The 12,048-nt window shown below is 54.6% G+C and overlaps 1 protein-coding gene across 2 annotated transcripts; it reads left to right on the top strand.

Moving 5' to 3' along the window:
- Nucleotides 1-1,533: 1,533 nt before the first annotated feature.
- Nucleotides 1,534-9,429, top strand: TBR1 (T-box brain transcription factor 1). 2 transcript variants are annotated; one of them, XM_065841389.2, is made up of 7 exons: nucleotides 1,534-2,541; nucleotides 2,913-3,067; nucleotides 3,376-3,497; nucleotides 3,860-4,018; nucleotides 4,893-4,954; nucleotides 7,069-7,186; nucleotides 7,292-9,429. In XM_065841389.2, exons 1-7 carry the CDS (start codon nucleotides 1,850-1,852, stop codon nucleotides 7,910-7,912), a joined length of 1,929 nt encoding a protein of 642 aa, XP_065697461.1. In that variant the 5' UTR covers nucleotides 1,534-1,849; the 3' UTR covers nucleotides 7,913-9,429. The 2 variants fall into 2 exon arrangements, with proteins under 2 accessions (XP_065697461.1, XP_065697460.1); XM_065841388.2 differs by having other exon boundaries at nucleotides 7,069-9,429.
- The last annotated feature ends 2,619 nt before the right edge of the window (nucleotides 9,430-12,048 follow it).

Raw genomic sequence — 12,048 nt, forward strand, 5'->3', positions numbered from 1 at the left:
ATAATTGCCTTGCAGAGAGTGTGTGGATGTTTGCTTCTATGAAAGACCAAATAACCAGACTAACTCACGGTTAAGTAACAAAAAAATAAATGACAGTGGGATTGGAAAACATTGAAATATGCATTCTGGCACGTCATTCTGGTTCTAGTCATCCCTGGTTTTGAGTTTTCAAAGTTTCAGCCTGGCTTTAGTCGATTACATGCTGGTCTTGGTTTTATTATGCAATGGTTCAGGCTGCATTAACAGTGGACTTTGAAGCTGGCTGCTGGTATCACCTGGAAAGAGACACGATCACTAAAATACCTGAAGTGTTTTCCCCTTAGCGGTTTGGAACTAAGAAAAATAGAAGAGAGCGAGCTCCTCCCCGGGAAAAACAAACAAACAAACAAAAAAAAAAAAGGCAAAAAAACCACCCCACGGTGCTTTTAAAAACTCACGGGCTTGCCTAGAAAGGGAAATTGGGACTGATGCTTGCTGTGGCAAGCGAGTCCTCCGAACTCTACGGACGCATCTTCACGCCTTGGAGGGTCCCGCTTCCAATTAGCCCGAGGCTCTCGTGGACACGCTGCGGGACCCGGCGGCCGGTCCCTCCCGCCAAGGGGGCTCCCCGGCGGGCGCAGCCCCTCCCCGGAGGTGCGCGGGCCTCGCCCCCGCCGCGCCGCCCCGGCCACCCGCGCTCAGCCCCCGCGGGGCCGCCACTCCCGCCACGGCCGGGGCTCCGGCTCTTGCGGAGGCGCCCCGGGCAGAGGATATCGGCGGCTCCCGCTGCAGCACCATAGTGATTTGGGCTCCTCCGCTCCTGTCCGAAACCTGCCGCCCGAGCCGCGGCTCATGACAAATCTGTCACAAAAGCTCTCTCCCCTACTGGCGCTGCCGGGGGGACTGAGTCACTGAGGGAAAGCAGGCATCGGGTGGAAAGTAATCCAGAGCCGGCTGGGTGGATGGATGCCTTCCACGCTGTTCTGCTGATAATCTCCTGCACTACGGCTCCCAGATAAAATATTTATTTACTAAAGAACCCGTAAACATCGCGGCAAATACATTAGGGCACATGGGCTGCGCGGCTTATGATTATTTCAGAACTTAAAAGAAATGATACGCGGCCGCTGTCAGGGAGACGGAGAGTGTATTTTCCCCCGCGAAGCAGGCCCGAGTGGGAAGGGGGGTCGCTCACGGGACCTGGGGCGAGGGCCTGCGCGCTGCACAAGGGGACGCTCGTCGCAGAGGTGAGCCCGGGGCAGCAGGCGCTCAGCCCAGCGCTGCCCCTCGCCGCCCGTCCCCGGGGCCCCCAGCACACGGTCTCCTCCCTGACACACAAAACCGGGGCACACGCGTGCAAATTTGGGGAATCGCAGGGGTTTTGATTCGTTTCCCAGCCATAGTAAAAAAAAAAAAAACAAACAATCGCTGGAAAGGTCATATAATAATGAGCTCTTACAGCGAACACACTCTTCCCTTCCCCTCCCCCTTCTATCTCACAATAAAATCATCTCCTTCAATTTGCCATGATCGTCGCGACCAGGAGCCAGGTGATTATCCTAATTAATGTCTATCTAATTAAATTACTGTCAGCGGTTAACCAATGGCAGAAGCCGTTTCATCCTCTCCACAAGCAGCAAGATCAAAAGTGAGTCTTTCCTGATTGCTGCATAGTGTCAATTGGCCAATCTCTTCTCCCAGGGAAGGGGAGGAAAGAAAAAAAAAAAAAAAAAGTAAATCAAACGTTTGGGAAGCATTTGGTGGATGAAGTGCTTTCTGTCTAGTGAGGGTCCCAGGATGTCTAGCCTCTGATACGAAGGAGCCCTTTCAGATCCAGGGACTGAAGGGTTATTACTGTGGTGCTAGAGCTATGCAGCTGGAGCATTGTCTTTCTCCCTCTATCATGCTCTCCAAGAAATTTCTCAATGTGAGCAGCAGTTACCCACATGCAGGCGGATCTGAGCTTGCCTTGCATGATCATCCCATTATCTCGACCACTGACAACCTGGAGAGAAGTTCACCTTTGAAAAAAATTACCAGGGGGATGACGAATCAGTCAGATACAGACAATTTTCCTGACTCCAAGGACACACCAGGGGACGTCCAGAGAAATAAACTCTCTCCCGTCTTGGACGGGGTCTCTGAGCTTCGTCACAGTTTCGATGGATCTGCTGCAGATCGCTATCTGCTCTCTCAGTCCAGCCAGCCCCAGTCTGCTGCTTCTGCTCCTAGTACCATGTTCCCGTACCCCAGCCAGCATGGACCTGCTCATCCAGCCTTCTCCATCGCCAGCCCCAGCCGCTACATGGCTCACCATCCTGTGATCACCAACGGAGCTTATAACAGCCTCCTGTCCAACTCTTCTCCACAAGGCTACCCCACCGCGGGCTACCCTTACCCCCAGCAGTATGGCCATTCCTACCAAGGGGCACCTTTCTACCAGTTCTCCTCCACCCAGCCGGGGCTCGTTCCCGGCAAGGCTCAGGTCTACCTGTGCAACAGGCCACTCTGGCTGAAATTTCACCGGCACCAGACGGAGATGATCATCACGAAGCAGGGGAGGTAAGCCACCGCGCGGACCCTCGCTGGGGCTGAGCCGCCGGCGGAGCCGCCCGGAGCCTCCGCCACCCCGGGGGAGCCGCCCGCCCGCCGCCGGGGCCGCTGCGCCGGTGCCTGCCCGCGCCGTGCCGATCCCCACCGGGGCAGCGCTCCTGCCTCCCCGCACATCCCCGCGCCCGCTGTCCGCATCCCTTCCCCGCGGAAAGCTCGACGCTTCGGGGACGGAGTTTCTTTTGATTTTTATTTCCCAGTCGCTACCGGGAGCCGTGAGGATAAAGCACAACGGGCTGGTTCCTCCGCGTATGCCTCTCGCTGCCTGTGGCTTGCTTTCCTTCCTACTTTTTTTTTTTTCTTTTTTTCTTCTTTTTTTATAGGCGCATGTTCCCTTTCCTAAGTTTTAATATTTCTGGTCTCGACCCCACGGCTCACTACAATATTTTTGTGGATGTAATTTTGGCGGATCCCAACCACTGGAGATTTCAGGGAGGCAAGTGGGTTCCTTGCGGCAAGGCGGACACCAATGTACAAGGCAAGTTACTCCAATTAACACTTTTCCTGACACATATGTAGGTGAGAATGATTAATTAAAGCTTTTGTAGACTGGCTCTGGCGACTTCTTAAACTAGAATGGGCCAATGATGCTCAAAAAAAAAAAAGCGGAGAGGATGTTCAGAAAACGCTGTTTTAATCCTCGGTTAAAATGAAGGTAGTTTCGGCAGTAAAATACGGGTAACTTTTTAAAGGGTTCCTTTCATGTCGTGTGCTGCTGCAATGGCAGAACCGGGGTGTATGCGAGAACTGTGATGTGGTTGTGGGTTTTTTTGTTGTTTTGCTTAGGAAACCGGGTATATATGCACCCCGACTCCCCCAACACGGGAGCCCACTGGATGCGCCAGGAAATCTCCTTTGGGAAACTAAAACTTACAAACAATAAAGGAGCATCAAACAACAACGGGCAGGTCAGTTGGAGAAACGCAGTCGCGCTTTCAGACTTTTCCTGCTACAGACAAAATCTTGATATTTCCAACCGGAAATATTTTTTCAGACCGTGTCGTTAGGTGAATATAAGAAAGCGGTGGTGGGGGAAAACCCTCCCGTTTATTTTACCGTGGGCCTCGTCGATCCCGAGCATATTGCCGAGGCTCGCACCGCTGCCCAGTGTGGCCGGAAGAGCCTGTTAGACGTCCTGGGGAGGTGGCGGCGGGGTCCCGGGGAGGCGCGCCATGTCTCGCTGCCCGCGGGCATCGCTCTTCCCCGTCCTTCTCGCTCTAATTTTCTCCTCTTCCCGCGGCCCCCTCCCTCCTTTTCCTCTGCCTGACAGATGGTGGTTTTGCAGTCCCTCCACAAGTACCAGCCCCGCTTGCATGTTGTGGAGGTGAACGAAGACGGGACGGAGGACACCAACCAGCCGGGCAGAGTGCAGACCTTCACCTTCCCCGAGACCCAGTTCATAGCAGTCACCGCCTACCAAAACACCGATGTAAAGAGCTCCCTGGTTTATCTCGTTCGCCGTCGCCCGCGCTCCCTGCAGGGCACCCCGCTGTGGCTTCCCCGGCCCGGCCCGGCCCCTGCCCTCCCTTCCCGCCTCCTTTCTCCGGCGCCAGGGAATGAGGCTTCTTATTTCTCTACCTCTGCCCGGGCCGAGGCTGCTGAATTCTGAGCCCTGAGTGTGCTCTGCGTTTGCCCCGAGAGCCCCGCGTTCGCCGCCGCGCTGCCCTCCCCGCCGGGCCAGGTGGAACCCCCGCCAACGGCCCTGCCGCTCCGGCCGCAGCCGGGCGTTCATCCGCGGCGCTTATGTTCCAGTCGGAAACAGCTCAGTTAGCTGTTAAGCTGTTAGCGTAAGCTTTAAGTCTGCAAAGATCAATTAACAACCTCATTGATTGCGCCGGGGGTGACGGAGCAACTTCCTCAAATTAAAAGCTCGTTAACGCCTGGCTACGTTTCGGAGTGGTCTGGCTTTGCTACAGACTGGTGCCCCCTTTTTCAAATGACATATGTTCAGTCCACATTCTTGCTTTAATTATTTTGCTCGATGCAAATGTAAACTCTTAGCTACGGTTCTGCGGTATGTTTTGCCTAATTTTTGAATTTAAAAATATTCATACCCATGCAGTAGGAATACTGACACGTCTCCAAACACGGTGTTAAATATTCTTTTTTATCGTACTTTTTACAAGAAAATAAATCTAAATATTAGACTGTGATATCTGTAAGCATGCCAAAGCTTTATTTTTCACATTTTAAATGGCAATTCGACTAGAGTAAAGCTTGATCCTTTAAAAAAATGTGTTGGTTGCAGTAGGGTTTATTTTTCAGGCTTTCACAACGTGCGCTCTGATCCTTTCTTTCTCTAGATCACACAGCTGAAAATAGACCACAACCCTTTCGCAAAAGGCTTCCGAGACAATTATGACACGTAAGTAAACCGGATTTTTATTAACCTTCTGCCGTCTGCACACACATGTCATTGGGGGAAGCTTTGGGACGCGGGTTGGCTTTATTTCACACCGAAATGTGTGACGCCAGGCTCTTCCAGAGTCCCGTGGGGTGAGGCACCCTTAAGCTCCCCCGGCAGCGCCGCGGGTGCGGAGGGGCTGTCCCTGCAGTGATCCTGCACAGTGTCCCTGCGCAGCCTGCGCCTCTTCCGCGCCCGGGGGCCGCGCTGTCCACAGCTGAGCCCACACCTTGCTTTGGCACTTGCGGTGGTTTTGTTGGTGTTTTTTCCTGGCACGTATCTTTGCGCCCCTTTCCAAGTTCCCGTTTTACTTGCGCGCAAGGGCTCCCAAAGAAGCACCCGAGCAACTCGCCGGCTTTGAATAATCCCGGGCTCCGCAGAGCCAGTCTCCGGAGGAAAAATTCTTCGTCTCGTTTTGTTCTTCTCTGGGGTTGGAATATTTTTCCTCTTTCTCCGGGGTGGAGCTAAAGCCTCCGAAGTTTTAATTGCGGTTTGTCCCCGTGCTGCCTCTGTCCCTTCGCCTCGAGTCCACCTGTTCTCAGGCACAGCAGTTTGACCCATCCTGCCGTGCTCCCTGCGAGAGCTGCGGCTGGTGCCATCCCGGGGGGCGCCAACCCGTGTGTTCCCCCGTGCCCGCCGCTTTTCTCGGCCCTCGGGAGTCAAATGGGGACATCCTGTCCCGCCAGGCGCTGACGGCAACGGCTTCCCCCGGCCAGGGTAACGGCCCGCCCGGCATCCCCCTGCCCAGCCCGGACCGGACCAGAGGGAGGTGGCGGGCGCAGGGCGGCCCACATGCCCCGGGTGAGGCGGGCGGCCTTGGAGCTCACCTGCCTCCTGCAAGCTCCGGGTCTGCGGGACGCGGGTCCGGCTTTCAGAGGGGAAAGTTTTTTCCTCTCTACAGACAGACAAGGAGCGGAGTCACTTAGGGCGCCTAAGCCCGTGCGTAGCTTCAGCACCTGCTTAAGCCTCCCTCAGCTCTGACAGAGGTTCAGAATCCCTCAGCGGCAGGATTTCAGACCAAGGGTGGAAACGACGCCGAGGCTTGAACTAGTGCGAGGCAGCCCGGAGCCGAGCAGCGGCTGCCTTCGCGAAACAGGCCAGTGGTGTGGCCGCTCTCCCTGTCGTGCGCGGGTCGCGGTGGCTGTGGTAGGAGAGCCGGGCCCAAACGGGAGGAACGGAGGTCGCCGGTTTCCCAAAGGGCGGCTGCAGTGGTTACCCGCGCTTCTGGAAGCTCTGCGAGGAAGATGCGCGGCCTTTAGAAAGACTGCGTGGCCTTTGCCCCAGCCACTAGTGCTTGTTCTCTTTTTAATAGGAAAAAAACTTTATAGGGCGTCACTTGGAAGGAGACGGGGGGGAGGGGGAAGCTTCAATGTTGTCTAGCACGTTGAATTTGTTTAAGGGCCAAGTTTATTTTGGATAAGAAATTCCAGGAGGCGTGGAGGGTTAATTAAAGCACAGTTTTAGCCTGAATTAAATACATATAGTAGTTATTCATTCATTAAAGTTTTTATAATCGCAAATTGCAGCCCAGCATGAGAGAATTATATATAGGCCACGCAGGGAACACTGGATGTGTCTGGTTTTACATTTCCTACAGTAGGTGTTTAAAGATTAGCTTAATTTAAACTCGGTAAAATGTTGATGGTTTGTCTGTGACTCCCAATAATAAGTGTTAAACAGCCGATACAATTCCGTAGTCTGCCATTCATGCTGTTCGCGACAAATGACCGGGCTGCCTGTTGCGCATATGGCGGGACCGGTCGATGTGTCATCCCACGGATTTCACGCCGTTGAGATGCCGGGCTCGGACGGGAGCAAGAAATCTTGGCCCTGTCAATGATCAGCACAGCGGTTCCGAAAAATTTGCTCTCCATGTCTCACCCCATCCTCCCTTTCCCCTGTTAAGGCCCTCAGCCCTCCTGGCGCGGGAGGCCGAGACCGGAAAGGGAGCGCGGCCCCCCAGGCAGGGCAGGAGCGGTCCCACTGTCCTGTCTCTTCCAAGGGCTGTGGCCGGCCGGGTGCCGCGCCGAAGAGGCCGCAGCGGACACCCAGCTTTCTCTCTTTCTCTTGGGCAGGATCTACACGGGCTGCGACATGGACCGGCTGACGCCTTCCCCCAACGACTCGCCCCGCTCGCAGATTGTGCCCGGGGCCCGCTACGCCATGGCCGGCTCCTTCCTCCAGGACCAGTTCGTGAGTAACTACGCCAAGTCCCGCTTCCACCCCGGGGGAGGAGCCGGCCCGGGGCCCGGCGCCGACCGCAGCGTGCCCCACACCAACGGGCTGCTCTCCCCACAGCAAGCCGAGGACCCGGGGGCCCCCTCGCCGCAGCGCTGGTTCGTCGCCCCCGCCAACAACCGCCTCGACTTCGCCGCCTCCGCCTACGACACCGCCACCGACTTCGCCGGCAACGCGGCCACGCTGCTTTCCTACGCGGCCGCCGGCGTCAAGGCGCTGCCTCTGCAGGCGGCTGGCTGCGCCGGGCGGCCTCTGGGCTACTACGCCGACCCCTCGGGCTGGGGGGCCCGCAGCCCCCCGCAGTACTGCAGCAAGTCGGGCTCCGTGCTCTCCTGCTGGCCCAACAGCGCGGCGGCGGCGCGCATGGCCGCCGGCAACCCCTACCTCGGGGAGGAGGCGGAGAGCCTGGCCCCCGAGCGGTCCCCCTTGCCGGGCGCCGAGGACTCCAAGCCCAAAGATTTGTCCGACTCCAGCTGGATCGAGACGCCGTCGTCCATTAAGTCCATCGACTCCACCGATTCTGGGATTTACGAGCAGGCCAAAAGGAGGCGGATCTCCCCCTCGGACACCCCGGTGTCCGAAAGCTCCTCGCCCCTCAAGAGCGAGGTGCTCACTCAGCGGGACTGCGAAAAGACCTGCGCCAAGGACATCGGCTACTATGGCTTCTACTCGCACAGCTAGGCGCGGCCCGCCCGGGCCCGCCGTTCTTTTGCACAATAACTCCTCCGCGTTAGCGCACTGACCCCCGCCCCTAGCTGCCCCATCCGTATCCCCGGCCCGGCAGGCAGGCAGGGAGGCAGAGCTGCGCCTGCCGCCGCGCCCCCGCCCCGCTCCTCGTCCGGCCCAGCAGCGCCCCGGGGGCGCGAGGGGCACCGCCGCTCCGAAACCCACTGATAAGTAGGATGCTTAGACTCTCTCAAACCATACAGCGCTTCCTTCCTCTTACCACGGATGGATACTAGGGGATAACAGTAATAGTGGGGGAAAAGAGCCTGTGAAATGCCTGTACATAGTATTTAATTTATTGTAACCGATTACTTTTCTTTGGTTCTCTTTCTTATTTGTTTGAATTTATTTTGTTTTCATTGTTCAGTCACAAAAGTTAGATCCTGTTTAAATTTCTTTACACCCCACTGCCCCTTTTGCTCCCTCTCCCCCCTGCCCCTCCCCAGGTAAACACTTTTCCTAAATGCCTCTGGAAATGTAGAGTGGTCCATAGCTGTAGCAGCGAGTAATGGGTTTCTCACTTTCTCTGCAATTCTTCGCATGAAATAATTACGCTGTGCCCTGGGCTAACACAGCTAAGGAGTAGCTGAGCTTTCCCTTCAAAAGAACAGAAATACGTCTCGTAGGAAAGTCGATTAAAGTAGCATGACGCCTTCCAAAAGCAAAATTAACTGCCTCTGTATTTTTCTTTAAAAGGAATAGCTCGACATCAGCAATATTATTATTTTTGTGGTATTCCTCCCTCCCTCCCCCGCCCCCAAGTGCCAAATCCATTACTGGTCCCTGCAGGTGCCAAATATGCTGACAAACTCTGTTCAAATTTCTTTGCAGTTTCCCCCTCTTCTTTATATTGCTGTAAATCTTTGTAATGAATAATCTAAAAAAAAAAAAAAAAGATATAGACGACTGAATTGTTGGTAACCATAGTGTAGTCCAGTGAAGATGAATTGTGAGTTGTATATTTTACTGCATTTAGTTTTGGAATTGACTTTTTCATAAAGTAGCTAACCGAGATCTGACTTCCTGGGGAATCAAATGCACATCGAAAATAAGAGCGATCTTTCCTGTAAACCTCTTATTATATTAATGAAGGAGAACTAATATCCCTCCAGGTATTCCCCCTCGGCGAAGCAGAATAGTAAGTCTTCGAATTTTGAGTAGCAAATCTATACACTTAACGCATTTTTATATGGGAAAAAAAACCAATTATAAACTGAAATATGCATCAGGCTAAATATTCAGTCTAGATTACTCTCGACGGGGAAGTTTCCTAATAGAAATTCAGGGTCATAAACGTGTGTATATTTTTGACTCTTCTGTAAATCGAATGTTGTGATTTTTATATTTGTTCTGTTACGTCTGTGGAACTGAATAATTTATACCAGTACATGCTCCATTGAAAAATGTTTCGGTTTTTGCCCGTTTGTATCGTCTGTGTATAAAAAAGTAAAATAAACCTGGCAAAACATTAACGTCGTGTTGGAACGCACTTCGCGGAAATCAGGTGAGGCCAAGGGGAAAGGCTGGCGGGAGCTCCCCCCGCTGCCGGGCGAGTCTCCCGGAGCGGGTGACCTGCCGCCTCCCCCTCCTGCCGCACCCGGCCCTGTCGCCCAGTTTCTGGGGAGGTGAGCACAGGGGAGAGTGAACACACCGCCGGGCCGAGCGTAGAGGTTTGCAGTCGGAGAAAGAGGGACATGAAACCCCGTGGGGCTTGAGAGGTTTATAATTATCCCTGTCTTCGACACTTACAAACCCTGAAAGCATTTTACAGGCGGGAGAGGCGCCCGGCGGTGGTGGGGGTCCCGCCTTCGCTGACGGAGCAGAGCCGAGGGGCGCAGCGCTGGCCACCCGCAGCCTCCCCTCGCTTCCCCGGGGCCGGGGGCTGCGCTGGCGGAGTCCCCGCGGCGTTCAGCAAGGTGCACAGCCGAGCGCCCTGGGCGGATGCCCTTTCGGAGGAGCAGCCTTCCCTGTTGCGCGGGTTGCCGCGGGAGCGGGGAAACAGCAGGGAAGCCCCACAGCCGCAGCACCACCCCTGCCGGCCTTCTAGTGATGCTGCCCCCTCTTTAAAACATACCTACCGATAGGCCGTGAGAAAGGCGTCAACCACGGCACCTGCGTGGGTCGGGCTGCGCAGGTGCTTGGGGTAAATGGCAACTTTTATTCTTGATTCTTCGGTGGAGGAGGTGCGGGTGCGGAGCTGCTGCGGGGATTTTGTCCTGTGTGGTACTGACGGGGGGAGCTGAGCAGCTCAGTTGCCTTCACCCCCTCACCTTCTTTCCCCGCCCAGGTGCGGGACTCTACCTGAGTGGGGCCCCTGTGCGCCCAGCGCCTCCGCTGGTGGCAGCGCCTCGCGCGGGGTGCGCGAGGGGGCGCGGAGGGGAGCGCGAGCCGCGGAGCTGTGGCGGCGGCCTCGCGGGGCAGAGGGAAGCGGCGCCCGCCCCGCGGCTGCCGTCGGGCTCACGGTGCTGCCCCCGGGGCGGCGGTTCTGGCTGCGCGGGCGCCCTCGTCCCTCGTGTGGAGGGACCCTCTGCCCGGAGCGGGGCTGCAGAGGGCAGTGTCCTCTGGAAGCGGGGGGCGACCCAGGCCGACAGGTGGGAGAGGCCCCTTCAGGGGAGAACGGGCAGCCGGGGCGGCGGGGCGTGCGCGCCCTCCCCTGCGCCTCGTACCGAGCGGCGGAGGCCGCCGCGCCGCCTGCGTACCTCCACGCATTGCCCACGCCTCTCCGCCCCTCGCGGGCCACGGCTGACCCCTCAGCGGCGCGGTGAGGGATTGTCCCGGCGCCCACCGCAGGGCTTCCCATACCCGGGGGAACAAGGGTCTGAAACATTAAATGTTTTCGGAGCTCTTGCCCCGTTCGGCCAGCAAAAGCCGCCCTTGCCGCCCTCCTGCCGCGGCCGGTCCAGCTGCGTTGCCCCCCAAAGGCCAGAGCGAACAGAGCCTGCCGCAGCGGCGTTCCCCGGCGGGGAGCCCGGGCGGCCAGCGCCCAGGGAGCCCGCTGCCTCTGGCCTCTCTGCTGCGGGGCCAGGGGACTCCTGCGGGACCACCAGCCCCCTCGGACAGACCACTGGTCAAAAAGGCTTTCGCTAGATTTTATTTAGTGGGGAAGAATCCAGCGGGTCTGGAGTAAATACGTAACGTGTGACAGGTCTGAACAAAATCCTTTCCTGTGCGTGAGTGGTTAATGTTAGTCCATAACTATTTCGATAGGATGCTACAATTCCATAACTATTTCTGCGAGAGAATGGAAGAGATAGGGGCTGCAGAAGTAAGAAAGGCTATTTCCTGTCGGTAGGTCACTTTATTGCTATTATATATATTTTTAGATTATTATTATTATTAGAGGTGCACCAGTGTATTTGTTAAACAAATGTTTACTGACACGTTAAAATGTTTGCATTCACCTAGGATTGTACCTGCTGATTTTGACCCAGTGTATGTAAATGATAATGTACTTGGGGTGTGCTCAGTTTAGCTGGAGCAGAACCCCTTGTATGAATTTGTTAGACCAGCTACTAATTGCATGAATTTTGCTTGAAGTATAATTTGTATTATTATTCTAGGCATGTTTTTAATTTAACTATTGTGTAAAATAAGCTATTCAATTGCCTTTTTTATTTGCTTTATTTGATGTAACACAAAATCAAGCTCTGAAAGAGGCGATCCATAGAGAGTAATTCAAAGTTCTTATTGGTAATACTTTCTACAATGTTTTACATTAATACTATATCAAATGTAATACAGTGATTTACACTCTGCAGATTTTGCACAAGTACACTATGCATATTTGATGACACATTGCATATTTTAACAAGGTTTTTAATGACTGATTGAAATGTTTGCTAAGATATTTTTTAAGAGCTGGAGGAGAAATGATTGTGGGAAATGTGTGTAATAGAATAGTGATAAGGATGGGAGGGTTTTGATTGACAGTATGAGGAAGCAGATGGATGACTAGGTAGGTCAGAGGTAAAGATGCCTTTGACAGCTTTTTAAGTTCCTTTGGCCATTTTGGTCCAATGAATCATGCAAAACATGTGTACATTACCAAAGTGATGTCTCTGCATCGTTTACTGTTGGAATCCTCATCTTTT

This window comes from Patagioenas fasciata, chromosome 7 (genome assembly GCF_037038585.1).
Source record: "Patagioenas fasciata isolate bPatFas1 chromosome 7, bPatFas1.hap1, whole genome shotgun sequence".
NCBI classification, from domain to species: Eukaryota; Metazoa; Chordata; class Aves; order Columbiformes; family Columbidae; genus Patagioenas; species Patagioenas fasciata.